Raw genomic sequence first — 22,833 nt, 5'->3', positions numbered from 1 at the left:
GTGCCTGGCACATAGCAGCTGCTCAATAAATGTGTTAAATCAATATGTGAAACATATGATTGACTCTCACAATTTCTTATTAGGCATTAAAGAAAACAATAAAATCACACAGTGACACATTTGTCATTACTATTATTGCAATAAGCATCACTCAAAAACCCACGAGTGTTCCCATTTTATACAGCAGTTATGTAGATTAAAATCGTTTTTCTGTTCTTACCCAGAAAGAATCCTCTAATAAATGAATAACTACTCTTATTCTATTATTTTTAAAAATATAGATTTTCATTAATTTTTTATACCAAAAGCAGATATACCTATTAAACAACAACAAATTCCTACTGAACTATATGGGTAAGATTATATTCAAAATCAAATTTTATACTTTTCCCACAGTTAAATGCTTAATAATTCAGATGATAGCATTTAAGCACCTTAATCAAATAGATATGTATCTGTTTATATGCCATAATTCTTAAGAACAGATGCATTCATTTATATACCAGTTTCAAAATTCCTCAGAGTCCACAAAGATTTTAATCATCTCTCAGGGGTCACATCCAATGACCTTTTTATTATTTAGCCAGTACCATACAAACTACTGGCCTCAGTACGCATGCTCAGAAACTCCCTAGTGTTTGTACATTTGGTCATAGAAATTGACCAAATCTTAATTTTTTTTGGATATGCTTTCAACTTGTCACTTAAATTTCATTGTTTGGTTTGTCTGTTCTTTGTTAGGTTGCTAATTTAGGATGCTAATTTCCTCAGCCATCAAAGACACTAAAAGGAAAAGCTACACTTACGTTGGAAGTCCTAAATTCCTTCCAAAACTTCTGATTGAAAATTGTCTTTTTTATTTGACTGTGTCTTACCTAAAAGATGGAGCTAATTTGGTTCTGTCTTCCAAAGTTTTCAGCTCTTCTGATGCAAGAACCATACCACTGTCCGTCTGGTTGTCCTTTTTAAGAGACATTGAGATGGCACAGTTGATTGAGTGTATTCTGATTTCTTAACCCATCTATCAGACAGTATGCTCCAACATCTTGCCAAGGAAGGTACCCTAGCCAGAAACTGTGCAGGATACAAAAGGAGGCCACTGCTACACCCAGGAGAAGATAAAATGTAGGAAGAAGCTGAGGATTCCTGCTTCCATCCCTCTTTCACAAGGATCCCTTTGCACTTCAGTGAAATTGAGTACAAAGCTAGACTACCTTGAACTTCAGACCAGGCACTGTTCTTATGAAAACACCCAAGTTCCATCTCCATAATGACCCCATGACACATACTCTCAAGAACAGTCTTATAATGAGGCTCCAAGACTCTAATGCTTAGGCTAATATTTATCTAGCTAGTGTTTCATCGTTGGTATTATTTCTAAGACTATTTTTAAAAGATGTACTTACATCTGGGATTACTTTTACTTCTGGTTCTTCCAATGGGATATCTTCAAATGTTTTTACACTTACTGGCCGGCTCTTTCGCTTACTGTTCTGCAGATACTGACTGCAAAAGAACAAATATTTATATTTGAGTGGTGGTATATTTGGCTGCAGATACCACAAGCGATACCTAAGTTCATTATCTTTCGACCACAAGTTTAATAGCAACCTTCAAAACATCCTTTAGAAAAAGAAAAACAAAACAAAAATCTTTCTTTGCTAGCACACACTGAAGGCTTAATTTCCTGTGAAAGTTCATTTAAAAGTATAATATAACTGCAGAGCCTAGAGGAGACCCTGTTCTTTGAATCTTGCTTCTGAGGTCCAGGACTGGACTCTAGACAACAACAGCAGACTTAGCGATCAGCTACCTTCTCCTTGGCCCTGACGGTATGCAGTTCCTCCATTGAGCTCCAGATATTTTACCAAGTATTTCACATCTTTCCAGACATCTCCTAGAAAGCTGTTCTGGATAACTTTCATAGAGCAACCTGAACAGAAAAAACACCTGTAGCTCTCCTTTAAGGATACTGACTTGGGAATGATCTGAAGAGAACCCCTTCTAGACCCTTGCAGGTGACAGGGGTCTAGTGTGCAGAGGGGAAGGTTGACTGAGTCTCACCACCTGCTGTTTTTATTTCCCACAATAGCATGTCTCAGGAAAGGGCAGTGGATTGAGAATCTTAAGATATGTATATTTCAGAGTGTATTGTTGACGAATAACATGGAAAATGCTGGGCCTGGTATTGGTAGGAAGAATAAAACTCTATCAACCAAAGCTTGTTTTTTTCTTTTGAATTCCAAAGGGTGACAGTTTCCCTCCGGAGCCCAAAGAATGAGACTCATCAGGCAGCAGATCACCTCTTCCCTGGGAGACATTCCTCCCCTGACACATGGCTTTGGGTAAGTCTAGGCCGTTCTAGTAAAACCACTTACAGCCTCCAAGTGGAGAGAAGGAAAGAGCTTGTCACAAGAATGGAGAACAAGTCTTCCCTCCTCTCCACCTACTTCTCCTCACAAGCAGCCTCTGAAACATGTTGCACAGATTCTGGGCCAAAGGAGAATAGAAGCTGAGTCTCCTCTTCCCCAGGATGCTGGTTCCTCCCCTTAGTGAGGGGAGAATGAAGTTTACCAGTGATGTCATCCCTGTGGGAACTCCACAAGAAAGGGGACATGGGGTACAGGGAGCAAGCACGCCCATGTTCTCCAAGTCCAGTTCCCAAAATTAGTGACTACCAAAAACTACTGGTACCACAGTCAACCATTCAGGAAGCCCTATTGCGAATCCAGCACCGGCCAGACACTGTTCCGAATACCCTCCAAACATCATCTCATGGTATCTCACAATGGTGGTGGGTAAATACCTCAGGGGTGGGTATTATCAACTCAACTTTCCAGATGAGAAAATTGAGGCTAGAAAGGTTAAAGAACTTGTCCAAAATACAACAACCGGAATGTCTGGAATATTATTTTGAGGACAAGGATGGTAAGCCTGAGAATGACAAGGTCAGATATGCCCTTTAGGAAGGACAAGAGGCAGAGAGACCAATTAAGGGATATTGCATTTGTCTGGGAGAAAGAAGGGCAGCCTTATTAAAGAAAGGGATGTCCAGTGACTTTGGAGAAGTGAAGAGATTCCAGAGAGACCTGGGTGTAGAACCAGCCAGCATCAGAGGGCTTGGGAAATGATGCAGTTGCCTTCCGTTCCTTGAATGCCAAGCCCACTAATTTAAAAAGTGGCAAGGTCCTTCACATTTGGCAAGGCATTTTCACAGGCATTATTGCATCCACTCTTCACAACACTATGAAATAGAACTTCTTATTCCCACTTGGAAATGAGGAAGCCAAGGGTCAGGGAGAACTGAGATTCAAACTGAGGTTTGCACACTCCAAAGATAGGAAGTGGGTTCTTTCTTCCCCTACTCCACACTGACTCCCTTGAAAGAAAGAGAAAGGAAAAGGAAGAAGGCAGTGGAAGACAAGACCATTCGGGTCTTTTTTAAGCACCTAGTATGTGCACAGCCCTGTTCTCATGCTCATGTGTAAACTGATCGTGTAGCGGGCTGAGGCAAGGATAAGTGTGGGGTGTGGAACAGACGAAAAATGGACAAAGGACAGTCCCACTTCAAGCAGCCTAACATCAGAGCCAAATCCAGCCCTGCCGGCTGTCCCAGACATCAATCTACCAGAGGCATTTAATCACCACCAGCAATTAACAGAATGAAGAAAATAGCGTGCACCAAAGCCTGTCTTTGGGGGAGAACTGCAAAGACATCTTTGATAAACTGCTGGGAGTGGGAGATGAAACTCCCAGAGGAAATGACAGAGGTAACCACAGATGGTCCCCAAACTGACCTCAAAGAGATGAATCCAATGAATATGTGTTTTTTGCAGGAAGCATGCAAATTTGGGGCCAGAGCTGACCTACAGGGGAAATTAGAGACAAAGCTAAGTCTAGACATAAGTGGTCCTTTCCCTATACACTTCTCAGCCTCTTCTCTAAATAAATGCTGAACAAATATTTTTAAGAGAGTTTAAAGGGGCATCAAACCAGGAGGCTGGCTCCCGCAGTGATGTCTCTGTCCAGCTCTATTTATAATGTGATAGAGTTGAAAATTATAAGAAGAAAGCAAGTGAGAAATCAGCTTTTCTACTTGACTGGAAAGAGGACAGAACAAGTCCCCGGAGAGGTACCCCAGCCTCATTGCACTCCCCCAAAAGAAGCAGCACCCCACGGTGAAGTGCAATGTGTGCGGATGCCTCAGAGATGATTACAAGGTAAGCGTGAGTTTTATTTGTATGAAAGAAAAAGAGGTAGAGGGAGTCGGGAGGGGATGCAGACAAAAGATTCCAATTTTCATTTTATTTTTCAAATTATGGCTGGCTTAAAGAGAAACGAAGAGTGGGAAGACCACTTCAAGACTCACAGGCAGAAAATAGGAGCCAGGCCTGTGCTGGAGGGCGGTGTCACATTTGTCCACGCTTCTGGGGATAAATGTTAGCAGCCCTTTTTTAGATCCAGCATTGCATTTGGCACTTCCATCACAACCACATGACTTCATCTCCTGTTCTGCACCGTATGCAAAGCGCCCAGGAGAGCCAAGAGGCTGCCAGCTTGGATCTCCACTCTACTTGGTCACAGAAACACTTGGAATATAGTTCACCCATCAAATGGCTCTCTGATGAAGGAGAAAGCAATAACAGTGTTGCAGGAACGGGGATCAGGCTAGAAGGCCAGATGAACTTGAACTAGGAATTCATACATGTGGGAGTGAAACCAGTCTCTCCTGAGCCATTTAATTTCACAGTAGGAAAAGCGTACACAGGGATGATTTAAATGTAGTTGTCTTAGAAAAATCTTTCTCTTTGAGGGCCCCTCCTTGTACATGAGAAAACAGCAGAGTTAGGTATCAGAGGAACCAGGTCCATCTCAAGGATGCCACAGTAAGCAACTCAATCATTGTCCTTAATACATGCCCTGGAGTCCCAGGCACTTAGGAATACATTATAGCATGTGACTCTCCCAACAACCATTTTCAAACAGCACCAGTGATCTCACCTCATTTTGCAGATAAAGAAACTGAGGGAGAGGTTGTATTATTTGCCACACGTCACAGAGTACTAAAAGGCAACCTTGGGATTGCTACGTCTGACTCTGAGGCCTGGATCTTTAACCACGACCCTGAACTGCCCGCAGGCCATGGGGCTGAGCCTCACTTTTAATATCAACATCCAGAAGAGATCACAGTTTCTACCTTGCCTGACTCTGAGTTGTCATGTGGGCAAAATTTGATAAAACATGAAAAAGTTATGCAAAAAATGCAGACTGCTCTTGACACAAATGGAACAGCCTGGCTTCTAATCATTCTAGGCTCTCTTCTCTATATCCAGGGCTCCTGCTGCCCTGCGGATCCCGTGAGGCAAACTGTCCCCAAGGCCTCCTCAGCTTTCCTGGGCACACAGGAGGGCAGGCCAGGCCCGCGCTATCAGGGGTTCCAGTTAGAAGAGGAAAGCACCGAAAGCAAAGTGAAGTGGCCCCAGACTTAGTAAAGGCAATTTTAATATTATATCAGAGAAAACAGCATCAATTCTCTCCTGACGCACAGGTGCTGGGAGACAGAAAAAAGGAAGTCGCCTGAGGAGCCCCTTTACGGCTCAGAACAGGACTGGGGCGCATGTGTTTTAAATAAGCCCAGACGTCCCATTATGCAAATAAAATGCCGAAAATCAGACGTGGAGAGGCTTCTGAGATGCGGTGTCCAGCCTCATTCGGGACAGAGCCCCGTGGCATGCTGTGTCTTCGCCAGGGAGCCACACGTGTGTTTTCATATATGCAGAGAACTCTTCCTCCCTAAGTCTCTCCTAAGCCACTTAATTCACATTAATAAAAGCAGACATGGGGATGATTTCAATACAGATGTCTTGGTAAAACTGTCTCTCTCTAGAGATTAACAAACTGTGGCATTCCAGCTATTTGCAGCTGCGGGGCTTAGAATTCTTAAAGAGCCGTGGCAGCAGTGTGGGCTACAGATGGGCAATCGCTCACCTCCCCAGAACCTTCTCAAGGAGCGTGGCCCGTTATGTGAGAGTCAGGGCTCGAGGTCCCTGGAGTGTGATGCATGTGGCAGCCTTATAAAATGTCTTCCTTCCATGCCCCCTCCCAGAGATGGCCTTGAAGCCCCTCAGAGGAAGCTGCCCATATACTGTACCTGATTCCTGCTGTGTTGTCATAATGGAATTTGGGGTCACACGCTTCCTCTTCCTCCATACAGGAAACAGGTGAGGTAGGCAGAGACAGTCCAGAATCCTCTTCCATGCTCAGAGTCTCTGATATTGGAAGAACAATGTAGTCTTTGCCATCCTGAAACAATAAACACAGAGCACTATTGTTATGGCTTCAGTCCTTCAAGGGCCTTTTCATAAAAACAAAGGCCAGGGGGGCTTCTTGAGTATGGATGTGTTGATCTCATAACAACTGAACTGACTTTCAAGACAATATTAAAAACAATTTGTCAAAGCCAAAGGGCACTTGGAAGGGATGTGCGGGTGAAGGTATACTCAAGGAGTAAAGTAAACACAAGATGGGTTTAGGGGCCATGGAGAACCTGGTTACATGGTCCAGGAGGCCATAGTTGTAGAGAAGGAGAGAAATCATTTCTCCACCTTCAGATCCTTCAAAAAGGCATAGCATTCAGTTTTAGCCTCTGCATTTCAAGGCAATGGGAAAAGGGATGACAGACCAAAGAAAAACAAGAAACAGGCAGGAAAACAGGTCTTCTGAAAAAAAGATGGCACTATTTAACTGTATTTCTCAAGAGAAAGAAAGAAAAGGTAATTCGATATGTTTCAATGCTTGGACGGTTTATTGATAAAAACAGATTTGACCCATTGTCCCCCAGTTGTTCAAAAGAAAAGAAGGAAACTGGCTTCATTGTCATAAGAGATGTTGACTGGAGAGTAACTTTATAATGGTAAAGGTCACACCTATGTGTTATAGGGGAGTTGTGGGGTCTGAGATTTTACCAAGAGGGAAAAATCCTTCTGTTTTGCACAGCTAGGATGTAGTTTTGCCTGCAGAATTTTATTTAAAATTCTTTACATTTTCTTCCTCTGTTGAAATTCTGTGGATCAACCAGATTTTTTTTTAAACTTTGGAAGAATATTTGAAGATGTAACAAAAAGATAAGTAAGTAGGAATAGAAGTGGTCTGCTCCCCAATTATGAATTAGGATCTCATCTAATCTAAAGTCTAAAGGGTAATTATAGTTTTTAGAAAAGAGCCATTGCTCACATCTGGAGACCAAGGTTCCTTATTCAGTGGCTGAGAGAGAATGGTAGCCTTGAGAAAGTTCAAGAGGTAGAGGAGTCCTTGTATCTGAGCACTCTTTGAAGAAGTTTCTCAGATGGAGGCTTACCAACCTGCTGAGCATTAGCTTGGAGAAGATTTCCCAAATGTTCCACCAACTCTGAAAACGTGGGTCTCTGATTGGGCTCCTCATGCCAGCAGTCAAGCATGGTCTGGTACCTAGAGGAGCAAAACACTGACTGCATTATCTGCTTCTCCCCCCATGCCCCACCCCTGCATGTGAAGCTCAAAAAAAGCAGCAGAATGGTGAACATTTATAAAAAGCCCACCATGAGCTGAGATGCTGTATCTCTATAACTTGGAGCCCTATTCTTGGAGGTCCAAGTGTGTATAGAAAAGAAAGCACCTTTCATTTAATAAAAACTGTTTCAGTATGGATAATAATATGCTGTTGTTTAAAGAAGCAATGATTCTGTGCTTGAGATTATAGAAAGCTGCAGAGGAAAGACATGAACTAGGCCCAGAGGAAGGTGTCCATCATGGAAAGCCCTCTAGGCGGGGAGATTTGCAAGCCAAAAGAGAGAACAGAAGGGTACTTTTTAAAGCCTTACATTTCTGGTGTGGTATAATCAGGGGCCCTCATTCTAGTCCCTTCTTTCAATCGCCTACAAAATTCTTCATCAATCTTTACCCCCGGATATGGAGAAGCACCTAGAACAAAACAGGAGAAGGGCATGAGGGGATTTCGTTTTCCCTCGCAGGAGGCCTGAGCCTGGTTCTTGAACATCCTCATCGCCCCTGTATCTTTTTTTCCTTCTGAATTTTACAACCCAAAGCTTCCGGGAAATTCCACATGATTGACGCAGATTATGGGAAAGAAAAAGACGGACTGACGTTATCAACTTTTACCATCCTATTGAGAGTCTGGGGGGAGGGACAAAGAGAAGCGACTTACCTAAGGAAAATATTTCCCAGAGCAAGACACCAAAAGACCACACATCACTCTGAATTGTGTACACTCTGTCAAAAATTGTTTCCGGGGCCATCCATTTCAGAGGGAGACGGGCCTAAGAGAATGGGAGACAAGAAATCAGAACCCAAATTAGCAATTAACTGAAGGAAAAATTCCCTTTGTTCTTGAACACAGGTCCTGAAGTTTACTGTGAGGAGTCTGAATTCTGCATTTTAACAGATCACAGGGTTCATCTTTTTGGAACTTACATCTCCTTTTCGGACATAATCTGGGTCTTTGTAAATATCCCGGGCCAAGCCAAAGTCACAGATTTTAACCACGTTCTTCTCTGACAAGAGGATATTTCGTGCTGCCAGGTCCCTGTGGATACACTGCAAAGAGAATTGTATATATATTAGGTCTCTGCACAGTTGATCTCTTCTACATCTGTTGTGACCTCATGCTTCAAAACAATCCCACATCAGAGAACCAACTGATTAACAAGGACTGGGCTAGTATCTTTTATCAACACTTCAGGAAAGAAGTCTGTGAGTTTCGTTGAGACACACATCTGTTTATTCCATAAACAGCCCCAGCCTTTGGAGTTGAATAATTCAGTCATAGCGTAATGATGGGGTCATAAATAGACCTCTCTCGGACACAATTATAAAATGTGTTTCTGGTCACATCCACACATCCCTTTTGTATGGTGCCGTATACAGTTAAAAATGTACTATTCTAAGGAGATCCCTGAATGGATTTATTTTGAATTAATGCACGGAAGTCCAAAACAAGGACTCCTATTTGGCGCTCTCTGTTGAGTTCCCTATTCCACATGGACTAAAGCTGGACTGGCTGTGGCAAGCAGTTCTCAGAGGGGCCCATCCTGTTTCCAAAGTGTTAGATTTTACCGTAACAGTCTATCACACAGCAGCTTGGGAGGCTGAGGCAGGAGGATGGCAAGTTCAAAGCCAGCCTCAGCAACTTAGCAAGGCCCTAAACAACTCAGTGAGACCCTCTCCAAATAAAACACAAAAAAGGGCTGGGGATATGGCTCAGTGGGTAAGTACTCCTGAGTTCACACCTTGGTACCCCCTCCCAAAAAAAGAGTCTGTTATAGCAATTTCAGCCTATCATAAGTCAAGGTGATTCTCTAATGCACTGAAAAGCAAGATGAACTCACCTTGGCTTTAAACCTTCTATTCTTTTCAGCTTCTCGATTTTTCTTTTCTATTTCCTAATTTCATCTAACTTCCTGCAACTAAACACTTCTCCTAATTACTATCACGATTCTCCTCTAAGATTACAGGATAAAGTTGTGAGGGATTAAGAATCTTGGAGAAATGAATGAAAAACCAAATGAGAATCTGAAGTCAATGTAGGCATAGTTACGGGGCCAGGCGTTACTCACCCTTGTCACCCTGCATCTGGAGGGCATACAGCTCTCTCCCAGAACAAGGTACATTCAGAAGCACCTTGTCTAGCATGATTGAGCAACACCGGAAATTCCTAAAAACTCAGTACTTCCTACTCTCTTTCCAACCAAAGAACTTCCCTTTTTTTTTTTTTTATTATTTGTTCTTTTTAGATATATGTAATAGTAGAATATATTTTGACATATTATACATACATAGAGTATAACTTACTCTAATTAGAATCCCTTTCTTGTAGCTGTACATGATGTGGAGTTTCACTGGTGGTGTATTCATATATGAACATAAGAAAGTTATGTCCAATTAATTCTACTGTCTTCCTTATTCCCATCCTCACTCCTTTCACTTCATTCCCCTTTGTCTAATCCACTGAAATTTGAATCTTCCCCTCCCCATCCTTCCTTACTGTGGGTTTGCATCCACATATCAGAGAGAACATTCAGGCACTGGTTTTAGGGGATGAAATTCTCCTGCAAGTTGGTGCAACCACCATGGAAAGCAGTATGGAGATTCCTCAGATCGCTTGGAATGGAACCACCATTTGACTCAGCTATCCCACTCCTCAGTTTATACCCAAAGGACTTAAAATCAGCATACTACAATGACACAGCCACATCGATGTTTATAGCAGCTCAATTTGCAATAGCGAAGCTATGAAATCAACCTAAGTGCCCTTCAACAGCTGAACTGATTAAAAAAATGTGCTATGTATACACAATGGAATATTACCCGGTCACAAAGAATTTCCTTTTTTAAGGCCAGCAACCAGGTAGTAATCAAGAAATCATCTGATAGATTCAAGAGAAGTCAAAGGCCTCTCACTCCCACACCTCCCAATCCCATTCCCATTCCCTTCCTAGTTGCCAAAAGGAAGCCTGACTAAATGGTGAGCTTCAGCCTTAAATAACAATAATAACATTAATAATAATAAATCATAATCTGCAATAAGTAAAAAAAAGGCCATCTCTGGGAACACCCTGAAAGGCCCTGGTTATCTCCCTTGCCCCTGTGAGAGAGGACACCAGAGCTCCCCATCAGAGACATCTGAGATCCTGAGGCCTTAGAAACTGTGATTGAGCTTTAACCCTCAGTGGAGAAAATGGGTTAGGAATTTCAATGTAATCTGGAAAACAAAATACTTAAGTCTTTCTTTCCCTGGTATGAGCAGAGCACATACATTTTGTCAACAGACAGCTTTTCCTGAACATTAATTAGAATTTTTAAAAATTTTTTTCCCGTCGAATGGGAAACTAGACATCTGACCCTTTCCAGGGTTGGTGGTGACTTCCACCAACCTCCCTCTCCTCACCCTGTGTTTACAACCTCTGGAATATTTGTAACTTGTCACGTCCCCACCTAAGCCTTTGTTTGCCCTACTTTTCTAATTTTAGCTCTTTTAATCGCTTTCATCTGAAACCCGTCCTTCCTGGTTTCTAATTATACTACTACAAATACTTCTTGGTGGATGGTGATGAATGTAAAATAAACTAAAAATAGACTGTCTTATACCGAGATATCTGCAAGGCCCAGCTCCTCACTTCATCTAGGTCGTTGCTTAAATGTCATGTTCTTAGTAAAGCCCTCCTCTTCCACCTTGTTTAAAATCAAAATACAAACACATAGAAACACACACAAACATACCTCTCCTGTATACACTGTTGGCCCTTCCTGCTTCCTTCCCCCCACAACCAATGCTCCAACCTGCTATGTACGTAACTTACGTATATCACTATGGTTGGTTTCATCCACTAGAAAGGAAACTCCATGACGCACTTTGCTGGTTGGTACACCACAGTGGTGCTTAGAAGACTGCCTGGCATCTAGTAGATGCTCAGCAAGTACTTATTACATGAATTAATTTCGTGAAATCCCTAACCAACCCTTATTAACAGAAAAAGAGCCTCCCCAGCAGAACTCTTTTATGAATCCTACAAGTGATGAAGGAATTTCTGTCCCAAACAGACACAGTGACTGGTTGTAGACACCTTCTTTGCATGCCTGTGCTCTGAAGGGAGAAGTCTCCTGCCCTGGATCCATCTTACCTTCCGTGATGCCAAGAACTCCATACCCTTAGCCACTTGGAAGCTATAGCAGATGAGATGCTCCAAGGTCAGGAAGTCCTTGTACAGATCTTCAGAAGCTGCCAGAAGAGGCAGAAGGACAGAGGTGAGGATTCCCACCAGTCAGTACATTTTGTTTCTAAATCTGCTAGAGTAAATGATCTTTTTAAGACTTGGGAGGTAAATTTCAGAGAATAGAAGCAGAGAGAAAATACTTCTATCGTCTGTCAATTTGCTAAATCCCAGTATTATTAACCTTCATCATACCCTTAGGGAAAGTATTGGTTTTTCCATTTTAGTCAAATTGAACTAGTAAATACAGGAAGTAGAATAGAGGTAAAATTGGCCTAGAGAACAGGGAGCAAAAAAGGACCTTTTCAAATTTGCTGTTTTAAGCAATTGCTTTTTTCATCTACCCAGAGGGCTAAACAATAGTTTCATATCAAAAACTCTAAAAATAAAACAACAATATTCAGGGTCATCAAATTTTTTTTTCTTTCCAGGTTTTGTCCTGGGACAAAGACCAAAGGTCAAACTATAATCTACGATGAATAATTAAAAATGCCAGAAACAGACTTACTTCTCTCACTTTCACACTTAAAAAGTGCTGTCAATACACTAAATCTCCCCTGTGAGGATGTTTTTTCCTCCAAGGATACAAATGAGAGATAACAGGAGCACGACAGAAAGATGAATTTACGTAAATTGGTACAACTGATACAAATAAACACTGGGACATTAATGGGGTTTCAAAATGATCTTCTAACTTTGGTCGGATAAGATAAGACTTATGACCTCTTTCCTGGACACAAATACCAGAGTAAACACAATCTTAGTTGTAATAATAACCTCGTAAGTATTAAAAAGGCTGTAACCTTTTCCTCAATGACTTTTATACTTAAGGCTAAGGGGGTCTTCAAGGACAATTAGTGAGACCCCTTTGTTTTCCTAATGAAGAAATGGAGGCAAAATTCCAAGCCAACACCCATTGTACCTCAACACCCTACCTTAATCCCCTGAGGTTTCCAGCTCATTGGCCACCATTTTGTGACAGACAGAGAGCAGGGCTTGGTTGTGAGCCCACATTAGATGAGTTAAAGACAATCTCCCCACTCTCTTCTAGCCCAAGGCCTGAATTCACACTGCCTGCTCGGCTTCTAAGGGGAACAAGCTAGATTTAAGTTCTACCTGTAGACGTATGTCAAAGAAAATGGAAGTGAATCTATTCCACTGTTTCGTGACTGGCTTCTTCTAAACCCACACCTTAAGAGGACCAGACATCAGGAAGTCCCATGTCTCCATCCATGGGGCCATCTCTGCTCCTTCTGAGGAAAGCATATACACAGTGTGTCCTGGAGCTGACTGAAGTCCTGGAGATAAGGCTGAGGGCACAGCTCCACCCACAAACAGCACTAAAATATCGCTGGGAATATATCTGAATATTTACCAAGATTCCACCGAGGAAGAATGGCTGGGACAAGACATGAAAAGCCACTCAGGGTGGAGCAGACACAAAAACTGGCTCCTAAACTGCTTTGGGGAAAATCGCATAGGATGGATTGAAGGGTTTCCATGTTGCTGATGAAGTGTGCAACGTGGGGCTAATCTTTTAAAGCAATGGGGAGGCCACTCAGGCCCCAGGGAGCCCCTTACTCCTTCCTACTGAGCCTTCCTGCCAAGGAAGGCTGATCCAGGATTTTAACAATATTGGTCTGATTGCTAGCAAGTACTTACTTGGGCCACCCAGATTTCTCAGCATGGCCCTGTTTTGCCACTGTACCTAGCCCAGTATTTATTTAGGGTTTTCACGCTTCAAATTTGGAGAGACTGAATAGAAGCTGCCTAGGAATTCAGATCTCTTTCCAACATGAACCTTTTGCCACAACCAAAGTCCTGGTAACATCTGCCACCTTTTCTGTTCCTATGAGCAGGGGTCAGGCTTGGAGTTAGCAAAGGCATGTACCTTCTTCTCCCTCCACATCACTGAGGGACCTCTCCTCAACAAACCCAGAGCTGGCTGAGCTCTGGCTACTGGTGATGCTGTCCAAGCGGCGCTTCAGATCCACAGAGATTTCCCCAACATAGTCTTTCCCTTGACGGAACCGTGCCCCTTTGGTCTATAAAGAAACAAATGAAGAAAACAAATCCTTGGAATACAAAATGGGTCCCTAAAATGTAATAAACTGTAGAAACAACTGAAACTCTATAAAAGCAGACAAGACAAACATCAATTTTAGGATTATGCTATTGCTGGGCAGAAATTTGGGGCATATTTTGTATATAATAGGGTTTCTTCCATAAAACCAAGCTGCTTCTTTAGCTCAAAGAGATAAATACCTCTTTCAAGTTGCACCCAGACACACAATTCCAAAACTGGTGTGCCCTTGACAGAGGGAATGAACTTCACAGGGCCAAATACAGGGAGAGTATAACCCAGAGCTGTCTTCCACCCTTCCCTTTTGTTAATCAAACTGCCTTCTCCCAACTGTGGCACCCTCTGTACTGGGTCAAGGATTCAAGTCACATGTAGAGCGGATGTTACAACAAGGAAGAGGTCATGTGAGAAGATTCCTCACAAGCTCGTCACAGAAATTCAACTAAAATCCTGACCTGCACCACATTGAGTTTTTCTTCATTTTACCACATGGCAAAGTCGAGTTAGGAAACAACATACCTTGTAGGGAACAAATTCATTTCTCTTGCCTCGTAAGTAGGTTGACAGGTTTCCAAACTTGCAGAATTCCACAATCACCATGAGAGGCCCTGTAGATGGGCAGAGCATGTCAGGAAAGGAAGACCCATTTCCACTTGCTTCTCCCTAAGTTCTTAATATATTGATAAGCCCAAAAGAAGAAGCCTTCATACAACCTTTCCTTGAGACAGAATTACAGAAATCAGCTGGGCCCATCCCTCTGATGCTGTAGATTTTCTTTTCCCAAAAATTGATTGCACAGATATTAACCGAAATTTCTAATGAAAACCTATCCTTTTCCTTTTGGATGTAAGCACAGAGATGACCTCTTCTGGGAGGAGTTTATTTTTCTTATCTGAACACCTGTACACAAGAAGCACTAACTGTATCATAGTGATGGGACATTCTTTAATGCACAGGAAGTTTTAGAATATTTTAATTATAGTGCTCATGAACTTTCTGTGAAATGTAAGTACATCTAGGAATCTGCAAAGTACTCTAGATTAAGGAAATCAGGGCTATGGGCAGTGATCATTTCCCTCAAATGCTAGCAGAGAAGCATGTGTCAAAATCAAGCAACCAGAGCCACCCTTCGGTACTCACCTCCTGGCTTGGTACAGGCACCTAGAAGGTTGACCACATTGAGATGGTGGCCAATATGAATGAGGATCTTGAGTTCAGACATAAGGGCTCGGTGTTCACTGTGTGTTGCTCCTTCTACAAATTCAGGATAAAAAGGAAAATTATCCACATGGGTAATACCTGGGAATAACTGATGCTCCTTCCCCAGAGCACGCGACTGTGCAACTTACCCTCTCTGGGTAATATAATTGTAACCTAATTTAGAGACTAGGAACATTTTTCTGAAAAATCAAGTGTAAATTCTATTTTCTAATTTGAAATCAATTTCTTACTTTAAAGTGAGCCCAGAATGTTCGATATTGTGAAATTTTTCTGTGAAGTAAAGAACCTGCCTGCAGCTAAATCATGTCCAGAGTCTTTAATTGTACAAAACTGGATTTTGATATTCCAGGTTTACTATGCTTCTTAAGACCTGATCATTCTGGTGCCATGCATTAAATATTCCCCTTGTGTATACTGATGTTCCAACCAGCCTGTGCCAACAGGCCACTTAACAAGGGCCAGCTGGTAAGGCCAGTTGGCACATGAAACTGACGGAGCTAAGACTAAGCATTTGATCCTGGACGGACAGCTGCACGTCCCTTTAATTCACAGGCATGGTCTGCACCTCAGAGCCTGGCAAGCCATCTCAAAAACTATATACCTCTCTCGCCACTAGAGAGGAAAGGCATAAGAGAGAAATGGCACCTTCTGACAGAGGGTAAGTAGCACCATCCTCATTAATGAAAGCACTTCACAGTTGGAGCATAAAGACTTCATAAGCATTCCCTCCCCAAATCAAAATGGCAAGACCAGAATTCCATTACTATTAGGACTAACAATTCCTTACAAAGCTTTTGATTTTAAAAGAACAACCCATAATCCTTTATTCCTTTGCATAACCATTCTTATTTTGCACATTACGTTTTATGTGTGAAGTTCTTTTACATATTTTCAATACTAGAGAATATGGTTTTTGCATTCTACTATTTTTACTGACATCAAATTCCTTTCCATGTTTCAGAGGGTCTATAATTTTACCTTACACCACAACATATTAAAAATTTTTAATATTAACGGATTTTTTTCCTCATAACCAGAACCATCAGTACAATTATGCAAGCAGAGCCTTGCACAGAAGCACAGGCATGGTGGGTAAATCCATTCCCAACTTTGCTTGCTAGGCCATGCACTCTGGAATGAGGTTAAAAAGGAGGAAACTTTTTCCAATTTACATGAAGGCATTGTAGACACTGGCTGCGTGCTTGCTAGCGGGTCCACATAAGCACAGAGCCACTGATACACAGAATGACAGGACACCAAAGATAAATCACCATATAATTTTGCTTTTACCCTTCAACATTTTGACGGCCACAGTCTTGCACGTTGCTGTCTTGTCAATTCCAAAGGCATCGGCCTCAATCACTTGGCCAAAGGCACCACGACCAAGAGGTTTACCTAAAACAACAATGGCAATGACAAAATGGACTTGGATTATCACAACACCAACTCTATATGCAAAGATTCCAACTGGATAGTGTGATCATACATCCCAGCTTAATACAGACAACACAGTTCACTCCTTTGTCCTGGATTAAACATTTAAGACTATTACTCTCCAAATGACCTGCTTTGGGTGATTATACAGGGACCCTCCCTCTATGAGGCTAAAGGGATGATTACCCAGTTCAAGAGGTGGAATTAGTATTTCGGAACTAGATTACATTTAAATAGCCTAGGTCTGTCGTCATTCTAAGGGAGGAAAAGATGGCTTGGTAAACCCAATATCAAACTAATATCAACTGAAAAGGCACCTAGTTTCAGCCGGTCTCTAGGGAACTCCCATTTGCTGGCATCGTATGGCAGGCGTTCACAGTGTTCGTCCAGGGGCAATTCATCTGGATCCATGACAATGGACAAGTAGCCCGTCTTCAGTTCCCCTCCATTGGCCTGGAAAGCATCAATCCTTCCAGTCACACACACACACACACACCCTGTTGTTTGGCCCTTGTTTTGTGTACTTATTGTTGTTGTTTAATAGGAACCTCATTCCTGATGTCTCATTGTCCAATAAAACTCTTGGAGTCTGAGAGTCGTCCTATTTTCAGACTGCTTCCAGTGTCCCCTCCTCTCCCAAAATGAGGGCAGAATTAAGTTTTTAAATCTTAATTACACTAGACGGTCCAAACCCTTTTCTCCTCTAGTGGCTTCTATCAATTAATGCCCAATGGTCTAGCCAAAGAAAATGGGCAAGAATGTTATTGTACTGAAATAAAAATGTGCCCATTGAGCCAATAACAATGGGAAGAAACAACTCAAAGAAGCCCAGTCAGCTTTCATTAATCATGAAAACCAACATGCATGGGACAGAAGGGAAATTATTTTGTTACCCGCTTAACGGTCCGTAGAACGATGACAAGAAGTAGCCAGAAGAACATGGCAATCACTGCAGTGCCTACTAAGATGATGACTTCCAAGTTGGTCTTTTCCTGAGCACCTGGAGGACACAATTGAATGAGCATCACAGCTGGAGGCAGGTTCAGTAGTAAAAGACAAGATCTCAAGCTTATCCACTCTGAAGAATCTTAGAAATAACCATGCACCCTGAAGTTGCATGGAGTCTAGAGCATTCTGTGGAAATTTTAAAGCTTAAAAAATGTTGTTCATGAAAACTTCCAGGGATAAAATTCTAAAGTAATGAAGAATAGAAGTATAAATGTCCTTAAAGACACACATAGGATATGGTTGGAGAAAGTATTATTTGATGAGAAAACAGATGACATTCTAAAAAGAAGAAAGGTACTTCTGTTGGGGGATAACAAAGTCTGGTTATTCTGACAGTCAATGTTTTGATATGTGTGGAGTTTGAAAAAGGATTGTTTAAGAAACCACATAGGAAATAAATCAAGTCCTTTAACCAGAGAGCTACACGTGACCATACGCCTACTCTGCACTTTAAATATGCTGTCCCACTTAATTCTCTCAGCAACCTGCAGTTTTCAGAAGAAAAAAGAAAAGATCAGAGAGGTTACACTACTTGATTGGAAGCACACAGGCAGTAGTGAGTGAGCCAGTCAACAGTTAAACCAGGTCTGTCCAACATGAGCTGACCATTACACTCCCCTGCCCCCACATAGCAGGGTCCTGAGTGAGGAAAAGGCAGCACTGAGATGAGCACATCGTGCGTGACCTAGGAACAGGAGTTTAAAACCACTCATGAAAGGAAAGAGAAGAGGAGAAGCTCAAGGCGGACAGGAAAGCTGCAGGTGTTCTAGGCTCCCGAGGACAGCTCCCAGTGGGAGAAATCAGTGAGAAGGAGGCCCTGGACTACAAGTGATGATGAAGAAGTGATCATCATGGGGTCTCCCATTGGAAGAGTGCCATGTGGCTCAAATCAGGCCACAAGCTGTGGGAAAGGCCCACAGTAGCTTCCAGAAGACAAGAGACAAGCAATTAATTAGTTGACAAAATAAGAGTTAACAGGACAGGATTCCAAGTGTCTGGGAGTAGGTTTTGCTTCTCCTTAGTGGTCCTAAGGAAGTGATTCTGCATTTATAGAGAGAGAGAGTTAAGATCCATCTCAACAGGGAGAGCAGAGAGTTCAAAGATTTCAATTGTCTGTAGCAGTATGTGCATCAGTATTCCTATGTGAACATTTGGGAACCTACCAGGGGAATCAAACATTGACCTCTCCTTTTCTTGGCATTTTCTGCAGGTAAGAAGTCCCTGTAATCTCTGTCCCAATAGTCCCTCTTGGGCATCAGTAACCAGCTACAGACAGCTGATAGAGGGAGGCAGAGCATGGAAGAGGGCTCCCTAAGATTCACCCTTGAACATGAGTTCCTTTGAAAGAAACAAAGCCGCCACATCCTTTACTTGCAAGTGCAGTTTATGAAATAGTAATAAACCTACAGATTTGAAAATATGTCAATATGTCTAGATGCAATAACTTGGATATGACCGATTAAAGGGAGACCAAGAGACAAGTTAGAATGAGTTCGTAGAAACCATCGAGACCAAGAGACAAGTTAGGATGAGTTCGTAGAAACCCCTTAGTCCCTCTTCTACCACCACCCTGCTCTCCTGCACTTGGGCACCATTTCTTCATCCCATACACAGTATGGTTTCATGTTCCCCTGGTGGGTTCCAAAAAGACACAGGAATACATGTCTTAAGAAAAAGTATTCTGTCACAAATTGCTTTCCCTATCTGAGAAAATGCCAGATGTCACATCACTCCCAGGTTTCCATTCAGATTTACATGAGAACCAAAATTTTCCATTTCAGAAAAGCAAAGGTCTATTGTTTGCAAGTGAATCTTGACTATCCTTAGTCTAATGAAAACTCTGCACCCTTGAAACTCATTGGACAGCATTGATCTTCAGGATTAAACAGCAATTCTAATGTTTTTCCAAATAAATGCAGAGGTATCATTTCCATGCATTAACCCTGCCTGGCTAAGACTTTTTCCACAATGAGATCTGCACAGATAGGAAATGTGATACAAGCAGAATTCAAAAAAAAAACATTATGTTTTCTGTTAAAAGGATATATGGTTATTGACAAAAATTTATAAAGTACAGGTTGACCATCCTTAACCCAAAAATCCAAACTCCAAAATTCTCCAAAATCTGAAACTTTCTGAGCATTGACAGGACACTAAGAAAGGAAAATTCCACACCCAGTCTCATGTGGTGGGTCTCAGTCAAAACACAGGCAACATTAAATAGATGGTATAAAATTGCCTTCAGCTTATGTATATGAAGTTTCCATGAAACAGAAATGAATTTTGATTTTAGACTTGGGTCTCATCCAAGATCTAATATATATGCAAATATTCCAGAATCTGAAAAAAAAATCCAAAATCTGAAACACTTCTAGTTCCAAGCATTTGGGATAAGAGATACAATCTTCAAAACCCGGTGATGAGTCCGTGACCCCACACTGACCTTCTATGATGAAGAACATCTCCCCTTTGGTACATCCAAGCACATTGCAGGCCTGGCAGGTGTAGAGGCCCTCGTCCTCCTTCCTCACTCTGCGAATAGTCAGGTTCCGGTTCCCATCTTTCAACACAATGCCTAAGAGAGGGCGGAAATAGTTATTCTTACTTCTGATGATGTGATCTATGGAGTTTTTCAGTAAGAAATTTTAAAAATATAAATGCTGCCCTTCATCTTGGGCTCTTCTCTAACTCTGAAGATTCCCACAGGAGCCACCGCTGACCCATGTCCCAGGAGGCTTCCATGAGAATTCATCAGTACTCTGCTTCCATGACTATAAAATGAGCAGAACCACGTACACTAACTCTGCCTTTTTGTCTAACTTAAGTCAAGAAATAATGTGGGTCTTGGGTAACATTCCTGCACATTTCTACAACCAAAGAGATAGACAAGTTCTGTTCACCTGAGTCTTCCACGAGGGTCTCGTTATCTTTAAACCACGTTATCTGTGGAGGAGGGTTCCCAGATGCTGTGCAGGCCACTTCGATGGTTTCACCAATACTCGTTGTCTGATTCTCAAGGATTCCTGTGATCATGGGTGCCATGCGCTCTGTGCCCATGAAAATAAAATCAGAGAACCTGCAGTCATAACTTTGGTTATGGTTTTAGTATCAATGAACTGCTGAACAGCGACCTGTTGATTTACCAAGCTGAAAATACACAGAAGTTGATGACAGCCCTGCTGGTGGCTGAGTAAAGTCAAATAAAATAAAAATAAAGTCAAATAAAAGTGTTCAGACAGATCACTGCATGTCTCTGAAGAGTCACATTAGTGATTCTTCCTGGAGATCACACAATAAAGGCTCAGGGGCATGTTTTGAGATTTCCCCAATGTGAAACTCTGCTCTCATAAAATTTCTAGCCAATGATACCCTAGAATGCTGCAGTGTTTTCTCTTGGAAATTACCAGACTTCAGTGTAATTCCACAATGAATGCCTAATATTTGGTAATTTTTACAAAATTTGCTTATACTATTTGTAACTATATACAAACTATATATAGTTTATAACTATAATATATACTATGGTATAAACTAACTATATTTGTTTATAATACCTGTCTTTTGAATGAGCAGGTCAGGTCTGGTAGCCTTATTTTTAGATGAAATAACTACAGTTCAGTGGTTCGAACAACTTGTTCTAGTCTCTGTCTAAGAAAACAATTGAACTAATAACAGGACCTGGTAAACCTAAAAAGTTCAGTGCTATTTCCACTAAAACAGAAACTAAAAGAACAATATCCTGAGGAAAGTCAGGGATTTAAAGTACACGAAGTCTATTGGAATTCATTTAAATGTACAACAAAAGCATATCCAATCTGCCAGTCTATGTCTTTTGGTTGATGAGTTTAGGCCATTCACATTCAATGTTATTATTGAGAAATAACTTTTCCATGTCATTTTGATTTATTTCCAGTTTTTAATTTGAATTTGTTTCTCCTTTGACTGATTATTCTTCTAGTGTAGAAAATTTTTTCTAGTGTGAAAAATTAGATTTACCCTTTCCCTGCAAATCATCCACAGTGCTGTAGAACTATCTTGTCCAAAACAAATGAACAAGCTGGGTGTGGTGGCACACACCTGTAATCCCAGCAGCTCCAGAGGCTGAGGCAGGAGGACAGTGAGTTCACAGTCAGCCTCAGCAATGGTGAGGTGCTACAAAACTCAGTGAGACCCTGTCTTTAAATAAAATACAAAATAGGGGTGGGGATGTGGCTCAGTGATTGAGTGCCTCTGAGTTCAATCCCTGGTACTCCCCCCCTCAAAAAAACAAATGAACATCAAAAAGAGTCATGTTGGAAGAATCCACTGCAATATTTAAGAAAATAAGATAATCTCGGTGCAGTCCATGGGAGCAAATGTACAGGACTCCATCCAGTCTATTTCTAAGAATAGATTTCAGGACAGTGACTTAGACATCCTTAGAGAAGCAAACCAGCTAACTGGGAGCTCATATTTCCTTGGGCAAAGCCGGAAGCCTCCTTCAGAGCTCTTTCTGAATTCTTCCATTAGCTTGAAACCAGCACAGCCACTAATGCCAACAGAAAATACAAGGTCATGTGGTCATGTGTGTGGTATAATTTCAAGGACTCTGGGGATGATCTGATCCCACAATATCTTTTCTTCTGTCAGCTGAGTTTTAAAACCAGCAAATCATATATAACTCTCTATCTGAAGATGCCTCCTAAAATACACCAACTCTCTGAGCAAGGCACTATTTCCTTTAAAACTTTCATATAGATTAGTTTACCTGGAAAGTTCCCATTCCTGACAGTGAGAGAGAAAAGAGAGAACACATTCATTCTAAGCACTGGAAAGGGACCCTATAAGAAGGAGAAAATAGAAGGACATGGCACAGAGAATTTCTCCAAATTCACCCAGTTTTCCCCAGAAACAAAGCTATGACTACCCAGCTTTTGTATAAAGCACTAGGTCAGGTAAGCTTTACAGAGAGAGCAGCTCCAACTAGGAATTTACAAAGCTTTCTGGTTACCAAAAGTATCATCTTATTGACCTTGAGCTGTCCTGAGCCATGTGAGATGCCCCAGAGGGACTGACAGTGAATGGAGGGGCCCTCCCATGGACTCTGCTAGGTCTAAACTCAAACCATTGTCACTGTCCACACAGCAGGAATCTCATTGAGCACCTAGTAGATGCCACTGTATTCTGTGAGTAGAGCTCCAGGAGGATGCAAAACAGGACCAGTCCCTACCCTCATGGACTTGGAGAACTCACTGTGCTGTGCCTGCCCATGATTGCCTACATTCTATCCTGTCCATCTTGGCCATCAAAACCAACTTCTAGCACTTTCTTGGCTCATAGTAG

The 22,833-nt window shown here is 41.8% G+C and overlaps 1 protein-coding gene across 2 annotated transcripts in view; it reads right to left on the bottom strand.

Annotated features, from left to right (window-relative positions):
* Kdr (kinase insert domain receptor) overlaps window positions 1-22,833 on the bottom strand; it is a 46,505-nt gene that overhangs the window by 5,050 nt on the left and 18,622 nt on the right. The window contains exons 14-29 of one of the 2 annotated variants that reach the window (XM_047566657.1): window positions 20,412-20,558; window positions 19,955-20,086; window positions 17,397-17,503; window positions 16,821-16,956; window positions 16,360-16,464; window positions 14,989-15,102; window positions 14,368-14,456; window positions 13,657-13,810; window positions 11,676-11,773; window positions 8,470-8,592; window positions 8,204-8,315; window positions 7,860-7,959; window positions 7,362-7,467; window positions 6,152-6,303; window positions 1,407-1,506; window positions 876-961 (exon numbers count right to left, since the gene is read on the bottom strand). In XM_047566657.1, the coding sequence (XP_047422613.1) occupies window positions 876-961; window positions 1,407-1,506; window positions 6,152-6,303; window positions 7,362-7,467; window positions 7,860-7,959; window positions 8,204-8,315; window positions 8,470-8,592; window positions 11,676-11,773; window positions 13,657-13,810; window positions 14,368-14,456; window positions 14,989-15,102; window positions 16,360-16,464; window positions 16,821-16,956; window positions 17,397-17,503; window positions 19,955-20,086; window positions 20,412-20,558 (1,861 nt within the window). The remainder of the gene's footprint in view (window positions 1-875; window positions 962-1,406; window positions 1,507-6,151; window positions 6,304-7,361; window positions 7,468-7,859; window positions 7,960-8,203; window positions 8,316-8,469; window positions 8,593-11,675; window positions 11,774-13,656; window positions 13,811-14,367; window positions 14,457-14,988; window positions 15,103-16,359; window positions 16,465-16,820; window positions 16,957-17,396; window positions 17,504-19,954; window positions 20,087-20,411; window positions 20,559-22,833) is intronic. The other variant, XM_047566658.1, reaches the window with a different exon arrangement.

Source organism: Sciurus carolinensis, chromosome 10 (genome assembly GCF_902686445.1).
Source record: "Sciurus carolinensis chromosome 10, mSciCar1.2, whole genome shotgun sequence".
Lineage (NCBI taxonomy): Eukaryota > Metazoa > Chordata > Mammalia > Rodentia > Sciuridae > Sciurus > Sciurus carolinensis.
This window is presented reverse-complemented; position numbering and strand designations above follow the sequence as displayed.